The sequence below is a fragment of the Stegostoma tigrinum genome, chromosome 24 (assembly GCF_030684315.1).
Source record: "Stegostoma tigrinum isolate sSteTig4 chromosome 24, sSteTig4.hap1, whole genome shotgun sequence".
In the NCBI taxonomy this organism is placed as follows: domain Eukaryota; kingdom Metazoa; phylum Chordata; class Chondrichthyes; order Orectolobiformes; family Stegostomatidae; genus Stegostoma; species Stegostoma tigrinum.
Window position 1 is genome coordinate 34,164,875 of NC_081377.1, and position 22,739 is coordinate 34,187,613.

At 40.0% G+C, this 22,739-nt stretch overlaps 1 protein-coding gene across 1 annotated transcript; it reads right to left on the reverse strand.

The window, feature by feature from the left end:
- Window positions 1-1,187: 1,187 nt before the first annotated feature.
- snrnp40 (small nuclear ribonucleoprotein 40 (U5)) lies at window positions 1,188-22,641 on the reverse strand. The gene is made up of 10 exons (XM_048557663.2): window positions 22,471-22,641; window positions 17,440-17,569; window positions 15,349-15,442; window positions 12,809-12,974; window positions 11,942-12,064; window positions 8,735-8,855; window positions 7,152-7,234; window positions 6,658-6,719; window positions 5,656-5,759; window positions 1,188-3,481 (listed from the first exon to the last, which is right to left on the reverse strand). Exons 1-10 carry the CDS (start codon window positions 22,561-22,563, stop codon window positions 3,432-3,434), a joined length of 1,026 nt encoding a protein of 341 aa, XP_048413620.2. The 5' UTR covers window positions 22,564-22,641; the 3' UTR covers window positions 1,188-3,431.
- Between the last annotated feature and the right edge of the window lie 98 nt (window positions 22,642-22,739).

Genomic DNA, 22,739 nt, shown 5'->3' on the forward strand with positions numbered 1-22,739 from the left:
TCCTCTGGGATCATGGTGACATACCTTGTTTTATTACATGCTCTCTCCACTTGCTTTGACACCTTCGATGATCTGTGTACCACCTGATACATCTCTGCATTGAACGCCACTCTGCCATCCACCTGCTCATTCCACCAACTTGTCAATGTCCTTTTGGAGTTGTACACTGTCCTCAGTTTACAATCCTTCCAACTTTCCTATCATCTGCAAACTTTGAAACTATCCTCTTCACACCAAGATCCAGATTAAATCACAATAGGAAAAGCAAGTGTCCCACTAAGGAACTCCACAACAACCTTCCTCCAGCCTGAAAAATATTCATTGGCCATTACTTTGACTCTTACCATTCAGTGAATTTAAGACCATACAACGTTCCTCAAGTTCACAGAGTGGCACCGTATCAGACACCTGAAAATCTATGTGTACCATATTAACAGCATTACCCTGATCGAGCCTGTTACCTCTTCAAAATAAAACTCCAGGAGATTAGTAAAATCATGAGTTCCCCTTTAGAAATCCACACCAACCCTTTCTATCAACCCAACTTTTCCCGTCTGACTACAAACTCTAACCTGGACACTGAAGACCAGGCCTAAATCATTTCTCTCTGAAATAAATGTGCATGCTTTACTAAGCACATCATCAGCCTGGAAAATCATGAAAATGTCATGCCAAATATGAACTTGTCACATCAAAAGTAATTTTATACACAAGCACCTACGTCAGCTTGGAGATTCCATAATAACAGAATCGATCAAACCATGGCATATTTGTAATAAAGTGCACTGGTAAAGTTGATAATATCATTTCCACAAGTGGATGCAACAACATACATTTATCATAAGCTGATCTTCTGTGCATTTCAATATGATTGGAGGACAATTATATTGCTTAACGTGGTCATGATCCAAGTCATAGAATACGACATAGCACACAAGTGCACAGAATTTTTCAACAAATACCATTAAACCTGAACAGATGGTTATGTTAAGCTTGAACCAAAATCACCATGGTCATAAATGTGATCAGCTTATACCGTCTGAAGATGCGCAAAGTTGCAACACTTATTAGTTACTGTTCAGAATACTCCATAAGAACTCAAAAATGGCCTGCTCAAGGATAACTAGGGACGGGCAACAAGTGATTGCTCAGTAAATGACATCCACATCTGTGAATGGTCAGCACAATTGTTCAGTTGTACAGGATTTTTAATGTTTACTTCAACCAAAACATCAATGGGCATTCAAAGTAACTACTCCTTACTACAGGACACGAGCATTTTTTTTGTGGAATTTTGTTGTACCCAAAACTGCTCTCCTCCTTAACTACCCAACAAGAGTGTTCCTCACTAATTCTCCAGATTCCTGAAGTTCTTCATAAAAGGAAAGTCCTCTGACAGCTATTAACAGGAAAAGACGAGGCAGGTAAGTTATTTAAACATATATTGCTGGAGAAATTCAAAAGATCTGGCAATTTCTATGGAGAGAAAGCAGAGTTAACATTTTGAGTCCAGTGACCCTATTTCACAGCAGCTTCTGAAGGTGGGTCACCACAATTGAAACATTAACTTCATTTATCGCCACAGTGGGCCAAAGACGAGTACAATAGGTCACAGATCAGCCATGATCACTGACTGTAGGAACAGGCTTGATAGTGTGAATGGTCTGCTCCTGTTCATATGCTTCTAGCTACATGCAACCAGGTTTGATTTGCAAATTGATTGCTGCACAAAAGTATCTTGCATTCTACTCTTCTATTTGGTTTATTTGAAAAGATCCTTAGTTTCCTTTAACATCCATAAAATCAACACACAGGGGACCCTGCACAACATTACCGAAAGCAATCGGCAACTCACAACATTGTTGCATCTTTTCTAGCAAAGGGTTGCGGGTAATGTCAAGTATAACGTAAGCAGCACTGTTGACATGAAAGAGGTGGTAGCAACTCAAAAATGCCAGTAGTCTTGAATAGCAACTTATCAGCTAGCTCCTATGTCAGATGACTTTTGATAATCGACAAAAGTGTTTGCAAGAATGAATATAGCTATCGTAGCTTGGATACCCCAGAATTCTGCAAAACTCTTGCAAAAGACTGGGAAACTAACCAAGACTTGGATGTGTCAAGTCCCAACATGTACTACCAGTAGCAGCTGGGCTCACGTGAAAGGCTTCCAGCATACCGCAAAGGACCTGGCTGAGAACTTCACAACGGGCACTCCTGTGATTCTAACCTCTCTCGCCTTGACCGGGCAGTCAGAGTGCTCAAGAATAGACAGTACCCTGGCTGACGTGGTGCCCTACTAGATATCAAGTTGCCGGTACTGCAGAAGATTCCCAAAAAAAAGCCAAACCCACTATCAGTCTAAGTGGAATAATCAATTTTTTTCCTTTTCTTGTACAATGTAGGGTTGACCACTCAGGCCCTCAAGACTGTTCCAGTATTTAATGAGATCTTGGCTGAACCATGACCTAACGCCACATTCTTTTCCTTGGCCCATATTCCTTAACACTTTTGCTTAACAAAAACAAAAAAGTTACCTGGAATTTATGGCTATTGTAGCTATCAGTATGCATGTCTTGATGCCTTGGGGGAGAAAAACACTCCCAATGGAGGTCAATTTAAACAAGTAAAGTAGTATGTGGGTAATCACCATGTATCTACTTCTGATACAAAATGTGGCTTGTCTTAAACTACCACACATTTTTGTAACAGCGCCTGTATCATTGGCTTGATCCTTAGCATCTGGTTAGAAGGTATCCATTAGGTAAAACAGTCATTTGTAGGGAGAAAATCTGAAACTATTACTGAACATTTAGCATATTATGACTAAGAAAGGGATCAACTTCTGTAAGGGCTGAGAATGGGGTCACCAGCATATTCAAGGTATATTCAAGTTAGTTGTATCAAACTAGCAATTAGTTAAAGATCCAAAAATGTAAAAACTGGAGTGTCATAACACCATATTAATCTAATTGTTTACTACTCAGAGGACTGAAGACAAAACAGGAATTACAGGTTGAACGATTACAAAGCTGTGGAGGTGTTTCAAACATACTCCTGTCACATCCATATCTAGGAACAGTTGTAGCAAAAGTGGTGTGAATTTATTTCTTTTGACTATTACAAAACAGATTATAGTTTAAAAAAAAACCTGTCTGTCCAGCCACGATACAAAATTGAGTGCAGGCCAGTTTTTATAGCTGCAGACTGCCTAGATTCAGATTCTGCATTCAAATCAGTCTCCACAGGAAGTGTACAAACTGGGGAAATAGCCCGGTTCATTTGCCAAGCAGTGAAACAGGGTGGTTCACCTGTCAAGAATCTATATATTTTTCTTTCCACCAGCATGACATTTTTGTCTGGAATTTGGACATTTTCTGTGTAATTGTTAGTTGATGGCCGACGAGTCCTTCTACGCAAACTCTTCCTTTTCACTGTATCTCTCCAATGTACAGTCTTTTGTCACTGGATGCGGAAAGAACTGTTGGAAATAAAAAATGTAGATTTCAGTTAATTTAAAAAATTTACCTCATGTTACAAGCAGTTAATGGTTAAATTAGAAACCTACACCTACCCATCCTTATTCTGAAATACCCAACGCATTTGGCTCACTAATGCCTATTACAGCAGTAGACAATAATAAGGCCGCAAGACTAATACGCCAAGTTCACTAATCAATAACCCATAGTCACTAGTGAAGTTCATGATTCCAGCAGAAAAGCTGGTTAAGAAATGTCACTGATAAAATACAACAAACACCAAGCTGAAACAACTCTACTTTTTCAACAAATTTGCTAACATGTTCATGTTCACGAGCTGGTACAGAGGAAAGAGAGAGGGAGACAGTGTGAGAGCAAACAAAAGAGAATCAGAAAAATCTGTGTAGTGTAAACCATGATGCCAATTTATGCAATGCTTGTAAGCTCTTGCAAAAGGTCAGACTGAAGATTTGGTCAAATGTGACTCATGGGCATAGCCAGGAATTCAGAGGCTTTCAGCCTCTCTATTCTGAAAGCACAAATGTGTCATGAATTAGCTATCTCAACTACGTTTATTAGTAACTTGAGCAGCATCTGGGAATTTTAACTGACGTTTTGTCAACAAATTCCAATCTTGATTTACAAACATGGAAAGAGAAAACCCCTAAGAGAAAGCAGGCACTTATATAGCATTTCTCATGCTGAACTTTACCAAAACAGTTCATAGCTAATAAATGCTGCAAGTTCCCAAGGGTAAAAACTATCTAGATAGTTGATAATGGAAGCCATGACACCAGAGGAATTCTGTTCTTGTTTGAATACTGCCATGCAATATGCATAAGCATGATTTAATGTGTCTGAAAGATGGCACCTGCCACAAAGCAGTATTCTCTCAAAACTGCACTAACGTGCCAGCCTAGATAATGTACTCAAGTTGGTAATGGTGATTGTCGATATTTTTAATCAACTTGTTCAGACGTGTTAGCAACACACCACCAAAGCAGGTAGGACTTGAACCCTGGTCTTCTGGCTCAGAGGACATTTCAACCTCCTCCTGTGGAGGCGCAGACAATCAATTACGTCAAGCGAATAGAAACTAGATAAATATGTGGTGTTGGGGGGTGGGGGGAGTGGAGATGGTACAGGGGAAAGAGAGAGAGGGAGACAATGTGAGAGCAAACAAAAGGGAATCAGAAAAATCTGTGTAGTGTAAACCATGATGCCAATTTATGCAATGCTTGTAAGCTCTTGCAAAAGGTCAGACTGAAGATTTGGTCAAACGTGACTCATGGGCATAGCCAGGAATTCAGAGGTTTTCAGCCTCTCTGGAATTGAGCTGGTAGCCAGTATCCTCGAGGGGAGATATTCCTGTTGTTATTCCGGCTGAAGCAAAATGCCAGCCAGTCTGGAGAACACATACTAGTAACAAATAAATTGGTTAAATTGTAATCACAATATAATTAATTTTGTAACTTGACATTAGAAAAAGACAACTGCAATTTAAAATTTATTCTTTGAACAGCCACTAGTATTAAGTTTTTAAAAATATTAGGAAAACAGGAGACAGTGTCAGTATACAAGAAGGTTGAGAGTTTGAACCTCATATCTGATTTTATAGGACAACGTAGATTTGAGATCCAGAGCTTTTACTTCAGTTCATTTCAACAACCTGCGCTCCTACCTCCATACGTGTTGCTCTATAAGCAGATACTACTCAGCAATTACATCTCCTGGAGTATTTTTCTGTAACCTTCCTGCATTTCTAACACCATCTTTATTGTTATAGGTTTGGTTTTTCAACTATACACTTTTCTCCATCTATTAATACATTTCCTATTTTTTGCTCTGCTGGTGATTTACTTGCCCCTTCTGTATCCCAAAGGACATGGGTAGTTCTATCTGCGTACAAAGAATATTACTGAAATGTACAAAAATCAAAAGTGTTCTGGAAATTCATTATCAAATAAATCCATTTCTTTTAAGTGAAAATTAGAGTTTAATATTTTGGATATTCTTTATATGCTAAACCATGTGAACGTCGAACATCAAAAGGTCTTAGTTAGCTTTCCCTTCATTAATTTCAAGTTATGTAATTCCAACCATTTTTTTCCCCTAACACATTAAAATTACATACCTATGCTGGGTTTTACACTGTTAGCCACAATGAGACACTTACTAATTGGTTCTTCTGGATGAAATGATACCTCATTCACTGAGCCTGCATGCCCTGGTAATTTATATAGTATTCTTCGTGATGTTGTATCCCAGACATAAACGAATCTGAAAGAAATTATGCAATCGCTTAGCGCTGATTTCTGTTATGTTTTTTCAAATAACCTTCAACAATTTCAATACCTGAAGTCCCTTTAACATAGTAATACCTCCAAGGCACTTTTGCAACATAATACAATCCACTGATATGCATATAGCTGACAAAACTTATTCATTTTGGCTACATTATGTAGAGTGCATTCTCCACCGCCTGCCATGTTCCTACCTTCTTTTAAAGTGACCAGTTTTAGAATGTTAAGATTGTTGGCACAACACATACTGTCAGTTTATTAACAGTTCTGACAGCAGGTTAAGTTGTTATGGCTTAAGTTCACACCATCTTGCAATGATTAAATTTAAACGTTCCATAGAATTGGAGTTTAAACAATAACCTGATATTTAATAAAGGTGGTGGATTCAAATACAATTAAACTACACTCACTCCTGGTCATCTCCAGAATTGTTACCCGTGAATTTGAGAGATTAACGCCAGACCCCATTTTTCTCCCCCCTCAGTCTGATTACACAGTCCTTTGTAGCAGATTAGGAGAGTTATGCAATAGTGGTATCTGAATTTTCTGTTATTCACAGGATATCTGTGCCCCTAACCCCTGAAGAAAACAAGGATTTGATGTATTAAATTGGAAGGTGTCCTAGAGGGTCTGTGTTCAAAGATACACAGCATGCAGAGATAACAAGGTGTAGAGCTGGACGAACACAGCAGGCCCAGCAGCAGCCTTCCTGCTCATGGGATGCTGCCTGGCCTGCTGTTTTCATCCAGCTCTCCACCTTGCTACCTCAGATTCTCCAGCATCTACAAGTTCCTACTATCTCTGAAACAGCATGCAGATCCTAGTTTGTCCCAAAATTCACTCAGCCCAGCAAAGTACACAACAATAACACTTACCTGTCAGCAGATCCAGCAGCTATCTTGCTTCCATCAGTCGACCATGAACATCTCAAGAGGTTCTGCAAGAAGTTGTATAATGTCAAGGGAACAGTACTTTAATATTGAGGTGATGTGACACTGGTTCCCAACATCTCACCAAAGGCTCACAAGCTGTAGAACCAACACAACACTGCTCACATCAAATTATTCAAGTGAATCTATAAACTCAGACAAATAACGTTAAGTGATTTGAAAGATTCCACTACGGGCTTTCTGCATTTATCAGTGGCATAGAAATTTCTCGTTGTTAAACTTTTAAAAACTATTTTAACCATTTGATAAAATAAACTGTAATAAACCCTTTTGCCACCATTTAGCGCAACTTAATGTTATGCATTCGAGACATTTCATTCCTGCCTCATAATGAATCAGTATTTACAAAAATCCAAGAGCCCACAGACTTTAATATAAAAAGATGTCCCAGCGTTATTTTTTGTTTTACTAATACCTACCTTTTCAAAATTATGCACATTACCCTGGAATATTTTTACACATCTCTCTTTTGGAGCAAATGGACGGATGTCCCAGACTCGTACTGTAAATCCAAACCAAAAAACATTAAATTTCAGCAAATAAACTTTTTTTCTGATTTAGAAATATGCTATTATGTTTCTAAAAAGACGAAACTAACACTAATCAGAAAACATCAGCCTTCTATACTATGGTATGTGGCTTGCATGGACCTTCACTCCAGCAACAATAATCAACTCAAGCCATTTAATGCACATTAATCTCAACAATTTAAAAATAAAACCAGAAGTGCTAAAATCAACAGTTCAGCTCATTAGAGGCAAACCAGACAGACTTCAAACTTAAGAGGTGCAATCTCTGACCCGTGGTGGGTTAGCCAGTCTCAGCTAGGACACTGTGTGTGGAGCTATCGTCCACCTTAAAGGACATACCTTCGGAAGGAGAAGTCCAACAACGTTCCCATTCCTCCTCACCACTTATAAAGCCTAAGTGAGTCAGTAGGTTGACCCAGACAGGAACAACCTAGAGTGCTTCCACTAAAATCTGTAGCAGTCAAATCGCAATGTGTATGTCACAAATGAGCTATTACACAAGACACTGCAGAGGAACTAACATCAGTGACACATACTCGAAAGACAAGACACTGACTTCCATGAGGAAGATAAAGTAAATTGGTGGGGTAAGTTATACGAGAAACAAACGCTAAACACTAAAAGAAGAATGTATGAAGTGTGAAAAATATAGTATAGTGTACAACTTGTTTGATGTTGCGAGTAGCTAAGACACACTGTTTAATAAGGTCAGAGGTTTAACTTTCAAACTGCTGAGTCCACTTTCAGCTGATGCAGCAATTGGCCACACAAAGTAACCCCAGAAAACGCGGTGAATATGAGAGAGCCTTTGTGCGTTTGTTCTTTCACTCAAACATCTAAACAAAATGCTTCTTAGTCCTGCCAACTGGCAAAATTGTCATCTGAAAATCAGAAGGCTTTTGATTGAAGCTTTGCCCTAGGATCAAAGCATGTAATGTCGATTGAAATGCCAGTGCTGTACTTGCTGTAACCAGCATCAAATCTGTCAGTCTTCATAGGTGATTCAAGCAGCAGTAGGGGACTGTAAAAGTCTGACTAGCTATGATCAGAAATACATTGTTTCAAAGGGTAGTAAAAGCAGTTTCAACTGTAAAAAAAACAAGGGAATTACAAGGACTCAAATACATTAAAAATCTTCAAAAAGCATCCACCATCTCTGGAGAAAACGAATGCTCCTTTTTGGTGCTGTAATTTACTCTTTTAGGAGCCTGTCTGCCAATCAGTTGAAAAGAGTCTCACTTTAAAAACAGTGACTGCATCTTAAAGGTAATCCAATAGAAATTAAGTGAATTTGGGACATCCAAACGACATAGGCTTCAGATAGATATAAGCTTTCACAATGTCACTCTTTCAGAAGAATACATGCATGTTCCCAACTGTCTTGCTTTATTATTTCATTGTTAGGTTCTTCAATAAAACAGCAGTCAGCCACCTCTGCCCTGCTTTAGAGAAAGTAGTTACACTTTTATTACCTGTATTGTCCATTGAATTAGAAAGGAGGTAAGAGCCATCTCCACTCAGAGCCAAGCCAGTCACAGAATCTGTATGACCACGCATAGTATAAATTAACTTGTTTTGTCGGAGGTCCCAAACCTAACAGGAAAAAAAAAACAAGGTAACTTTAATCCAAAACAGTTACTTTCCACAAATAATATTTTTAAGCACAAACATTGTTTTTCCAAATCTAAAATTAGACAGCACACAGTCAAAGTTCACTTATTCTTTTTGCAGTCTGCAAAGTGAATTCAGTACATTATACTTTATAAGATGTGCTTCTCTGTGCAATTGGCAGCTTGTGCCAGAATGTATAAGTGCCCCTAAATTTTACAAACCTACACAGGCGTTTGATAGCCAAGGAGTAATCCTATCTCAAATATCCAGAATACTAATTCCCTTATCCAGTTTAAAGTTACTCTACCAATACCTGGAAAAACACGGGCAGGTGCCACAGCCAAATCCCAACAATGTGCTATTGGATAATGAATGGCAGCCAACTTCACTGTAAAGTATAGACAAATGAGTTCAATTCTTCTCACAAAGAATACACACACACTCACTCACTCTACTGGATTGTTGTTTAATGACCGAGGGAAGACCAAGTTTAACTTTTGCCCCCACTTCTGAAAGCTAGTGAAGCACAAAACTGCAGAGTAAAATTAAATAATTCAGCACATTTTAAAGGACAGAAGTAGAGAATTTCATGATCTGTTTGGCTAAACAGGTTATGCCATCAAGAATGCCAATAGGAAATTATTACATTATTCCCAAAAATACAGGTGAGAGTTCAAATGTTAGCTCTCAGTGACCATTAAAGACTGATATACCGGAGAAACAGATCATTGTTTGTGAATATCTCCTGAACAGTATCAGTTCAAGATTGAGAATCTTTTGACAATATTACAAATCAGGTCAATTGCAGCCCTTAAATGCCTGCCAAGTGACACCATATGACTGGATTAAAGCCAATCTGCTACAAAGCAATCCATGTCCCAAGACTATTCAGCAATGGACTGGACTAGTGTTTCTACTATTTGAACAAAGAAAAAACCCTAATGAAAGAAACTTTGCTTATTTGAACAAAGAACTAAAGTGGACAGTGTTCCATTTTTAAGGCTTGTAACCATACATATTTTTCTTAGGTTCAGCATTAATTGTCATTCTTATCAATGTTCTTCATGCTGCCAATGAAACAAAGATGCGGTCACTTGCCTAATATCTAGGTTAATGCAGCATAAACTAGAGATCCTAAAAAATAAAAACAAAAAGACGTTGTTCATGCGCTTCCTGGATATATATCCTGCCATCATAGTGCTCTCAAAGGTGGCAAAGGCTTAGTGATATTATTGCTAGACTATTAATCCAGAAACTCAGTTATTGTTCTGGGGGTGCGGGTTCAAATTCTGCCAGATGGTGCAGTTTGACTTTTTAACATACAACCTGGAATTAAGGGTCTAATGATGACCACAAAACCATTATCAATTATCAGAAAAACTCAAATGGTTCACTAATGTCCATTAGGAAAAGAAATCTGTCATCCTTACCTGGTCTGGCTGACATGTGACTCCAGACCCACAGCAATGTGGATGAATCTTAAATGAACTCTGGGCAAACGGGATGGACAATAAATGTTCACCTAGCCAAAGATGCCCACATCTCGTGAGTGAATAATAAAAAGAGGCACAGACTGTAAACCCCACTAGGCACATCAACTAAACTAAAAAAACCATGCATTACTAATTATGTTTTTCTTGTCTTTTTGAATGCCAAAGACATTTTTCCCGTATTAAGATTCAAAATATAATTGTCTACTTCTTACATGGTTGCTACAGAATCTTCTGACTAGACCTTCGTGATCAACAGCTTCAGACTGGCTAGTTAGCTTATTATCGAACCAAATGTAAACCCACAACTCGACTTTACAGTGTGCAAGGGGACAAAGGCGAATAGTAGTTATGCTCCAAAAACAGAACTCACCTTCATTTCAGAAGTAGTTGCCAATAAAACATCCCTTTAAAAATCTCCTAGGATATCATACAGTGTGTTTCAATTAAACGGATTGATTGGAGAAATGCAATATTCAGTTCCAACCACTGAGATCAATTTGTGACTGCGGAAAATACTGCTCCAGCAACTGTCAGAGAAGCAGCTTTAGACAGGATATGCTTAATGCTCTGCACTTAACAGTTATTGACATATTTAATCACTCTATCACCAAACTATCTTTCATACAGCAGGCCCTATGGTATATATTCTACACTTTACAGCAATATCTCACACTATCCAATGTTAACTTTGTATGTTTTGCTGGACACAAAGAAAGGATACAATAAATAAGAATCATCAGGTAACATGATTCTAACAAATTATGCACCTGAGGAAGTGCTGGCTTCAAGCAAACCTTTCCAGGCTTTTCATTTTCCAGATTGTGTGGCTTGAAATTGGTTTAGTCAAAGTCAGAAGTGAGATAAAATCAAGTAAAGGTACACAAAGTCCTTCAAGAATAAAGAATGCACCAGTTAATGATGCCCAATCTCCACGGCAATGCTTCCAAACATAGTGACTTGCCAACCAATCAGCGTTTACCTCTCATAAGGTATAAATGTTTGTTTTCCTCCCAAATTGCTATTCTTGAGGATTGTCCTGATGAGGGTAAGACGAAAAGCTTCAACAAAACTGATATTTTCTCAACAATGTTTAATGTCAGGTGCTATGTACTGTGGGTCCATAAACAGCGAGATATGCATTTCCACCCATGGCAGCAGTGCTTACAAACTGACTCGATATAAACCATCCCCTTCAGGACCACCAGATCAAGTTATATAATTGGGTATAGCTAAAACTTATCTTCTACAACCCAGGTTGAGAACTACAGTGTTCAGCATTCACAACAGAAATGTCCTTTCTGAAATGCACCTCAGGAACAAGGAAAGAAACTTTAAAAAAAGACCCATTTCTGAAGAAGGGTTCCAACCCGAGACATCAACTTTCCTGTTCCTTGGTGCTGACTGGCCTTCTGTGTTCCTCCAGCTCCACACCGCTATCTCTTAAAAAAAAGTGTATTTTATCAAAAGAACTGCAGACATAAATTTAAATGGATTCCAAGCTCAGCACTGCCTTTTTGTTAATTAATTTACATTTTACACTTTCATGCAGTTCACAAACCACACTGAGTACCGTACCTTTATGTCATTATCAATACCACCAGAGATAATCTGGTCACTTGTGTCATTAAACGTTGCCGCCAGTACTTGATATGTGTTCTGAAATGTGTGGATAGCAGCTTTCTTCCGGATGTCCCAAAGCTAAGGTACAAAAATAAGTTCAAATTAGATCGATATTTACATTAAAGAAAATAAAGATGTGACATAAACAATGGGTGTGAAAGAAGAGTCATACTGTATATAATTTGCACATTGCCATGAAAAACACAACATCTCTTTGCACGGGCTTTTCAAATTTTATCAATTATACCAGTCCAGGTTTTACTTCTATTATTTGTGCTGACAATTTGACCAATGTACTTGATAAATTTGTGGTCCTTTTCTAAAGGCACTGATCTTTGTTGGGGTTTAGCTGAACAATTGTCACCAACCTTTTTGTACATTTTTCAAAATGGCCATTCTTGATGTACAAGGTTAGAGAGTAGTTTTCACTGGGCTGAAGGTGACAGCAAGCCAGATCATATAACTAAATGGCAAATCAGCAAAAATCCTGCTGACATTTCACTTCCTTACCTTGCAATGCTGATCGAGCAACTGCAGCCCTTTCTCAAATTAGCAGATTCAGCACAGATGCAATGTTAAACCAGGAGCATTTCTGGTCTGTCTGATGTTGCTGTTCACCCGTTAAACATGCTGAGCTATTGACTGAGCCCCAAATCCTGAAAAACACTTATCCCAAGGAAAGAGTGACACATTAATCTACCCAGTCCTTGCCAGGATAGTTTCATCCTTATTAGCTTCTGCAATAGAATTTATGACTGTTCAATTTTTGCCTCATGAACCTCTCAGTGAAACATAATACACCCCAACATTAATTGCAATCACCTTTACTGTTCCATCATCACTTCCTGTGCAGACTAACTGTGGTCCTCGTCTTGCTGGGTAACATGAATTCACAAAGGAAGTGTGCCCTTTCAATCTCTTGATTCTTTCACCTGTTTCACTGTCCCACACTGCGACAGTTTTATCTGTTGATGCTGAAAAAAGCATGCTGAAGAAAAAGCAGAAAATTAACTCAAAAGGCAAGACAGCTTCAAAATAGTAGTTCGACAAATTCACAAACATTAAACCAGCATTTAAACTGGGATAAACCAAGGTGAGGGATGGGGGCTGTGAAAAAAGTATAAGTTTGGTGATTTTAAAAAGGCTTATAAGCTCAGCTTATTTTAATTCAATGAAATTTATTTATTGCTGCTTCCTTTTCATCTGCTTGATTTGCCACAGGTTATCAACTACTGGCCAAAACCAAAGATCATAGGTCAAGATTCTAAAGATGCTGAGGGAACCATTTTGTTTAGATGTAAGTTTGCTCGCTGAGCTGGAAGGTTCGCTTTCAGACGTTTCGTCACCATTCTTGGTAACATCATCAGTGAGCCTCCGGTGAAATGTCCCGCTTTCTATTTGTGTGCTTAGGTTTCCTTGGGTTGGTGATTTCATTTCCTGTGTTGGTGATGTCATTTCTTGTTCTTTTTCTCAGGGGGTGGTAGATGGGCTCCAAATCCATGCGCTTGTTGATGGAGTTCCGGTTGGAATGCCATGCTTCTAGGAATTCTCGTGCGTGTCTGTGTTTGGCTTGTCCTAGGATGGATGTGTTGTCCCAATCAAAGTGGTGTCCTTCCTCATCTATATGTAAAGATACTAGTGATAGTGGGTCATGTCTTTTTGTGGCTAGTTGATGTTCATGTATCCTGGTGGCTAGCTTTCTGCCTGTTTGTCCAATGTAGTGTTTGTCACAGTTCTTGCAAGGTATTTTTTAAAATAACGTTCGTTTTGCTTGTTGTCTGTATAGGGTCTTTTAAGTTCATTAGCTGCTGTTTTAGTGTGTTGGTGGATTTGTGGGCTATGATGCCAAGAGGTCTTTCTATTTGTGTGTTTAGGTCCATTTGGAGCTCATCTACTACCCCCTGAGGAAAAAAAGGACAGGAAATGACATCAACACAGGAAATGATATCACCAACCCAAGGAAACCTAAACAGATAAATAGAAAACGGGACATAACACCAGCGCTTCACCGGTGGCTCACTGATGATATTACCTAGAATGGTGACGAAACGTCTGAAAACGAACCTTCCAGCTCAGCGAGCAAACTTACATCCAGAACCTCAACCTGAGCTACAAATCTTCTCAAAATTTTGTTTAGACTTGCAAAGATGAAAATAGATAGCTTGGGTTTGATATATAGTTTAAAAAAATGCAAGAGCCATAGAAATAACTTAGAACAACTAAGTGATGCATAATTTTGGTTTTATAGATTACTAGATTGTGGGAAGAAAGAAATACATTTCACAGTATCCCTACAGTGTGGAAACAGGCCATTTGGCCCATCAAGTCTACACCGACCCTCTGAGGGACAACCCACCCAGATCAAACTAACCCACCCCCATTATTCTATCCCTGTAACCCTGCATTTTCCATGTCTAGTCCACATAGTGTCCAGGGTTGTGCAGACTATGGGCAATTTAGCACGACTGATCCATTTAATTCGCATATCTTTGGACTGTGGGAGGAAACCGGAGCACCGAGAAGAAACCCACAGACACAGGGAGAATGTGCAAACTCCACACAGACAGTCGCCTGAGGGTAGAATCAAATCCAAGTCCCTGGCACTGTGAGATAGCAGTGCTAACCAACTGAACTACCATGCCACCTTTGTTAGACAGAGGTCACTAATTCTATAGTTTTCTGATCCATTGACAGAATGAGCTAGGATAGTTATTGGTAAAATCAAAACACTAAGGACAAGTAGGGGATAGTGCAGGATGGTGTATGCAGCTTATTAGTTCAAAAGGAGCACTCAACTGTTCTATGTACTAGATAATTAGGAAAGTACTAGGTTAAGCCAGGTGTGCCTGAGTTATAGTATCCCTGCTGCCTGAATCACCAGACTTTGGATTCATTTACCACTTTAGATCTTGAGCATAAAAATCAAGGCAGACTTCTCAGGAGACATAAAGGTTTCATGATTCTATTTTGAAAGACAGCCTGAGTGTTTTTCAGGGTCCCAGCCAATTTTTATCACTCAATCAACATCACAAAAATACAAGATAGTCTACCCATTGTCAAACCACTGTACAAAATTGGAGTCGATTGCTGAGCCCATACTTCTAAAAAGCCTCTGACTATAGTGTGTTTGGTGGTCACAAAGACTTACATGAATGCAGGTCTTTCTTTCTTCTAATGGCACAACATCAAGTCACTCTAAAACTAAAGACCTTTCTCACAAAGAACACAAGATTGTGCTGGATTGGAAAAGATGACTATAACTCAACTAATTAGTCCCAAATTTCAAGAAGATTTCTATGATGTATCATGATACAATGAAAATATCAGCTAAATTTTGGTAATAAAGATACAAAATACAGTACCTGCCATCTGTGTTATAATGCAATTCCATTACTGCTCCACTGTGGCCTTTTAATGTAGCATAATTTTCACAGTCTCCGTACACATTCCATAACACTGAAGGCAGAAAAACATGAAGGACCTTAAACCCGACATAGCTTTTGAGGACTTTATGAGATGAAGATGACTGAATTTTGCAAGCTCTTGCATGAGAATACTAGAAATACATTCATAGAAGGGTAGTGACTCATGTGCAAAATTTTTTTTGAATCAACTAGAGGGACTAGCATAAGGCAAGCTAAGACATTAACAAATGGCTACATTAAATCTGAACAAAACCTGGTAATTCAGTAAATAGCTGCTGTGGAGGGAAGTTCATGTTTGAAAGCCTCATGTGGAACATAACGCCATGAATCTGCTGGGCTGAAAGCCCTTTTTTGTGTTGTAAATATGAACACTTGATGAATGGCCCACACCTACAGAAACAGCATCTCTGCTGTTTCTAAGATCTTGGTTAATCTGCTATTTTCAAACTCCAACTGCCTGCAGCTACAGTTGTTAGCTTTTTCTCTCTTTCAAAATCATCAGGGATGGCACCAACTGACAATATTTTTACACATTTTAACAACTCAAAAATATTACATTTCCGTACTGAAATTGAGAATATCCTTGCACTGTTCCCCATTAGCAGTATCTCTTGTACTGTACACTTAATATACTTAGATCTAATTAGCCACACTTCTAGTGGGTCAGGAAGATTGTAAAAATATTCAATTGGCTTCAGTATAGAAATGTTACTGAAACTGGATTAATGCCTTAAAAATTTTTATTGTGTTTCAATATCTTACAAACCAGTTCAGGATCAATGTTCAACTCAAAGCCTTATACAATACAAATACAATTCTACGGCCACCTGAGATATTTAATACTTTCAGATTCACATTAGGATAAATTGTATTCTAGCTTAGATCTTGCTTGCTACACAACTGATTACATCAAACCAGATCCAAAATGATCATTGGTGACGCATAGTTCAGGCGAGGGTTTTAGAGCTCAAAATACTCATTCCAGAGATAATACAAGTTGGAAAAAGTAAAGTGCTGGGTATTTTTGAAGCTTGAGATGAACGGAACATGGACCTATTACACATTATAGGAACACAGAAAACAGGAAGCAAGCCAATCAGCCCTTTGAGCCTATACTGCCAGTTGGCCCATAACTGACCTGTATTTAAAACAGCATCTACCTATCTTTGCTAAATATTCCTTGATACCTTTACATAACAGAAATTCAATCATGGATCTAAAACTTCAATTTGATCGACTATCCACAACTTTTACTGGTGGGTGAGGAAAGAGTCAGGAGGGTCAGATTCACACAATAGTTGAAAAAGCACTCATTATTTTCACTACTGAAAGGTTCGGTTCTAATTTTGGCATCATGTCCCCTTATAGAGGATTCCTTCAGAGGAAATAGTTTCTATGTGTACCCCACTGAATCTCTAGCATTTTAAGAAACTCAATTAGAAACCTGTCTAGTGTTAAAACTCCAATGAATACAAGACAAGCTTATACACTACATCCTCATATTTTAACCCTTTAAACTGTGGTATCATACTGACGATACTGTGACACACCCTGCCGAATGTTAATGTATTCTTCAAAGATGATACCTAAAACCAAATATAATACTGCAGGTGGGCATTGTACAAGTTGGCGCATCATCACCCCAATCTAATTCTTGAGAGAAAAGGGCAACATTGGATTAGCTTTTCCTATTGCGTCTGTGCAGGGAGTTTTTGTAGTTTGTGGACATGGATAGTGAATTCCCTTAGCTCTAGCACAAACCAGCTCATTTACCATCAATAACATATTCAAATTTGTTTTTTTTTGTATCCAGAATGGGTGACCTCACACTTCTACTATCACGGTTTACAGTGCCGTCATATCTGATATTGCCATTAAAATATTAGGGCAAAGAAATGTACCAGTATTAACAAAATGATCAGGGCCTTACATAACAATTCCAAAATAATTAAAGTTTAGTTATATTTAGAAACTTAACAAGCTTGCAGGAGTGCAGGCAGAACAAAGATGAAATAGTCTATCACTTACGTACGAGTCGGTCAAATCCCGAAGATGCCAGCGTTGATCCATTTGGGTGGAACTTACAACAGTAAACTTCTCCCTCATGACCTGTTAGAAGCATTATAGGAGCTTGAAGACTTGATGTTCTCGGGGGACCCTAAATGATTGGCAGTAGAACAAAAGAGAAAATTTGATCTAGGTGGCAGTCCAAACACCTTTCCTCTCCACCACATTACATGTTGGATGGCCTACATAGACCATGTGAATTGGAAAGGTCCTCAAATCCAAACGCCCCAATGAAATTGCTGTACACATTAGACAAACTTGAGCCAATACACGTACGTTGCTGATCTAATTCACATTAGGGTGTCAAATTTCAAAACCAGAGTTTACCCTGCAGAACCCAGCAATCATTACGTTACAGCCTTGACTGGGACTCATACTTGTCTGGCATCCCAAATTAAGCCGCTTCAGCTAGAGCGCAAGTTAGAGCATTAGGACAAAGTTGTTCCAGTTTGTTGTTCTCATGTGCCACACTGATGCACCAGGAGTCTTCGGGCCAGTTGCAGTTTTGAGGTGCAGCCACTGCTATATTGTAGGGACAGATGGCAGGAAACTTACGTGAAGCAAGTTTCCCAATAGTAACTAGTTAATAATCTGATAACATGGGTTTGAGGTCAAGGGGTTAAAAAAAATCCACCAGGAACTCTCTGACTCATCTTCAAAACATTCACCTACATGGACATATGGGACCTGATTTAATGTATCATCGAAAAAGATAAACCGCTGATGAACGCAGAATCTGCTTAGTGCTGCACTGAAGCATTATTTAGATAATAAGTTCAGGTTTCTGGAGTGGAACTTAAACCCAAGACTTCCAGATGTCAGAGTGCTTCCTCTACATTGGGGAAACCAAGCAGAGGCTTGGGGACCGCTTTGCAGAACACCTACGCTCAGTTCGCAATAAACGAATGCACCTCCCAGTCACGAACCATTTTAACTCCCCCCTCCCATTCCTTAGATGACATGTCCATCCTGGGCCTCCTGCATTGCCATAATGATGCCACCTGAAGGTTTCAGGAACAGCAACTCATTCCCGCTGGGGAACCTTGCAGCCCAATGGCATCAATGTGGATTTCACAAGTTTCAAAATCTCCCTTTCCCCTCCCCCACTGTATCCCAAAACCAGCCCAGCTCGTCCCTGCCTCCCTAACCTGTTCTTCCTCTTACCCATCCCCTCCTCCCACCTCAAGATGCACCTCCATTTTCGACCTACTAACCTCATTCTACCCCCTTGACCTGTCTGTTCTCCCCGGACTGACCTATCCCCTCCCTACTTCCCCACCTATACTCTCCTCTCCACTTATCTTCTCCACCATCCATCTTCGGTCTGCCTCCCCCACTCTCCCTATTTATTTCAGAATCCTCTCCCCACCCCCCTTTTCTGATGAAGGGTCTAGGCCCGAAACGTCAGCTTTTGTGCTCCTAAGATGCTGCTTGGCCTGCTGTGTTCATCCAGCTCCACACTTTGTTATCTTGGATTCTCCAGCATCGGCAGTTCCCATTATCTCTTTTGACTATTCATTTCAAATCTGCTGGTAACCAAATAACCAGTTCTTCACAAGTCGGCTTCAAACAATGATCCTAAAACTCCTTCGCTCATCAAATCCCAAGTTAATGGAAGTACTCTGTCTAGCAGTACTCTGGCAAAGCAATCTTCGCCCAGCTTATCCTGGACATAAGCAAAATCCACTGCATTTATACCAGCTGCAATTCCAAAAACCTGAGACAGGAACTGTTAACTAGTTATACGGCCATGGAGTCATACAGTACAGAAACAGACTGTTCAGTCCAACTCGTCTGTGCCGATTGTGTGTCCTAAGCTAATCTAGTCCATTGGCCAGCAGTTGTCTCATATCACTCTAAGCTTCTCCTAATTGTGCATCCATCTTGATGATTTTTAAATGTTGTAATTGCACCCACCTCCACCACTTCATCTGGCAGTTTGTTGCATACATGCACCACTCTCTGCATGAAAAGGTGCCCCTTAGATCTCTTAAATCCTTCCCCTCTCACCTTAAACCTAAGTTCTCTAGGTGTGGACTCCCCTTCCCTAGGAAAAAGGCCTTGTCAATTCACCCTATGCCTCATGATTGTACAAACCTCTCTAAGGCCACCCTTCAGCATCTGATGCCCTCGGGAGAAAAGCCCCAGGCTCTTCCTATCCTGACATCTTTGTTAACCTCTTCTGAACGCTTTCAAACTTAACATATTTCCTACAGCAGGGAGACCAGAATTTAATGCAGTATTCTAAAAGTGGCCTCATCAATGTCCTGTACAGCTGCAACGTGACGTTCCAACACCTATATTCAACGCACTGACCAATGAAGGAAAAATGTGCCAAACGCCTTCTTCACCACCCTGTCTACTGGTGACTCCATTTTCAAAGGAAATATGCACCAACACCTCTACGTCTTTTTGTTTGCCGTCACTCCCGAGGGCCCTATCATTAACTCTACAAGTTCTGTTCAGATTTGCCTTCCCAAAATGCAACACGTCATATTTATCTAAACTAAACTCCTCCTGTGACTCCTCTGCCCATTGGCCTATCTAATCAAGGTCCCATTGTATTCTGAGATAACCTTCTTCATTGCCCACTACACCTCCAATGTTAGTGGGATCTGCACATTTACTAACAATATCTCCGATATTTACATCCAAATCGTTTATGTAAGTATCAAAAAGCAGTGGACCCAGCACCATTCCTTACGGCACAGCACTGGTCACAGGCCTCCAGTTGGATAAACAACCCTGCAACACTACTCTCTGTCTGCTATCTTCAAGCCAATTTTGTATCCAATTGGTAAGCTCCCTCTGGATTCCACGTGATTTAACCTTGCTAACCAGTCTGCCTGTGGGACTTTGTTGAAGTCTATGTAGGCAAGGTCCCCCACTCTGTCTTCAATCTTCTTTGTCACTTCTTCAAAAAAACCCATCAAATTATGAAACACCATTTCCCATGCACAAAGCCATGTTGACCGTCCCTAATTAGTCCTTGCTTTTCCAAATGCATGTAAACCCTTTCCCACAGAATCCCCTCTAACAAGTTGCCCACCACTGATATCAGGCTCACTGGTCTATAGTTCTCTGGCTTCACTATCGCATCCTTCTTAAATAATGGCACCACATTAGCCAGCCTCCAGTATTCTGGCACCTCACTTGTGGCTATCAGTGATACAAATATCTCAGTAAGGATCCCAGCAATCTCTTCCCCAGGTTCCTAATGTTCTAGAATACACCTGATCAGGATTTATTCACATTTGTGTGTTTTAGGACATCCAACACCACCTCTATGATATGGACACTTTAAAATATCACTATTTATTTCCCCAACTTCTCTAGCTTTTATGTCCTTCTCCACAGTGAATACTGATGCAAAATACTCTGAGTATCTCATTCATCTCCTGTGGTTCCACATATAGATGGACACATTGATCTTTAAAATGCCTGATTCTCTCCCTAGTTACCCTTTTGCCCTTAATACATTTTTAGAACCTCTTTGGATTCTCCTTAACCCTATTTGCCAAAGCTCATTCCTGTTCCCTTTTTGCCTTCCTGACTTCCCTCTTAGGTATACTCCTACAGCCCTTAAACTCCCCTCGGGATTCACTCAATCCCTGCTGTCTATACCTGACATATCTCTCTTTAGTTTTCTTGACCAAAAACTCAATTTCTCTAGTCAGCCAGCATTCCCTACATTTACCAGCTTTGCCCTTCGCACTAACAGGAACATACTGTCTTTAAACTCGTTATCACATTTTGAAAGACTCCCATTTTCCAACTATCCTTTACTTATGGCTCGCCTTTCCCTATCAACTTTTGAAAGTTCCTGGCTAATACCTAATAATTGGCCTACTCTAGTTTAGAATTTTAACTTTAAGATCATGCCTATTCTTTTCCATAATTATTTTAAAACTAACCGAATTATGATCACTGGAACCTCAGTCACCGATCCTACTTCCCAAGAGAAGATGAGGTGTTACTGCTTGTCAAGCAGGTACATCCACATACGGAATAAGAAAATTTACTTGTACACACAAAGTTCCTCTCCAAGTTCTTAACACCATGGCAGTCCCAGTCTATGTTTGGAAAGTTAAAAGCTCCTACCATGACAACATTATTATTCTTACAGATGTCTGAGAACTCTTTTTTTTCCAGTTTCCCACTGACTATTGGGGGAACCTATAGTACTTCTAAATATATTTTAATCAACCGCTCAGACATGTCATATCACACCTCTGGAGCAGGTAAGATCTGAACCTGGGGCATCTAGCCCAGAGGCAGGGACACTACAAATCTACCATGGTGTACTCAACTGACAAATTCATTGGGTCTGACAGCATTTACTAAGTTAAAAAAATCAGAGTTAATCAGTTCTGAGGAAGGGTCACTGGACCCAAAATGTTAACTCTGATTTTTACTTCACAGATGCTGCTGGACCTGCAGAGCTTTTCCAACAACTTTGTTTTTGTTCCCGATTTACAGCATCTGCAGTTCTTTTGTTTTTAAGACCAATTCATTGATTGGGTGTCAATTACAGGCATCCTGTTTATCACTGACTGACTAGTTATTTTCAGTTTTGTTATTAAAGTTAAATGGGATAAATGAGGGAGTACACCACTCTGGGAAGTGCGGGTAAAAATATTAAACCAAAACCTCATCTCCCTGCTCAGGTGGATGTAAAAGATCCCTTCACAATGTTTTAAAAATGAACAGGAGGGTCTAGGCCCGAAACGGCAGCTGTCCTGCTCGGCTTGCTATGTTCATCCAGCTCCACACCTCACTATCTCGGGTTATCCTCAGTGCCCTGGTTGAGGTTTATCCCTCAGTCTACATCAGGGCTATGGGGAGACGTTGAAGGGAATGGCTCTCCTCCAGAGAGCCAGCACTGACAGAATGGGCCGAACAGCCTTCTCTGATCGCTAGTGGGAGTGAGTGTGAGTGGCCTGCCTGCTTTTTTTTTTCCCTTTCTCTCTCTCCCTCCGTCCCGGGCCTCACCGCCTGCTGCGGAACCCCTGGGACCGCCTCGTTCCTCGGCCGCTTGGTCGGAATCAGCGCCATTTCCTGCGCCTTGCGTTTCTGATCGATCATCGTCCTCGTCGATGTCTCCGAACTCCCGACGGCAAGTCCCTCTCCCAAACTGAGCGCCTTCAGCTAAACGATCTGACCCCCCCCCCTCGCACCCACCTCTCAATAACACGGCCCCTCATTACTCAGCCGTCCGGCTTAGCCCCTCCTTATCGCGTCTTCTATTCGCTACCCCCGGT

Coding starts and splice junctions, on each gene's coding strand:
- snrnp40 (XM_048557663.2), bottom strand. CDS start 22,563: ATGATCGATCAGAAACGCAAGGCGCAGGAAATGGCGCTGATTCCGACC. Junction 15,443..17,439: donor GGGATTTGACCGACTCGTAC/GTAAGTGATAGA, acceptor TTCTGCCTTCAG/TGTTATGGAATGTGTACGGA. Junction 6,720..7,151: donor ATGTGCATAATTTTGAAAAG/GTAGGTATTAGT, acceptor AACTTCTTGCAG/AACCTCTTGAGATGTTCATG.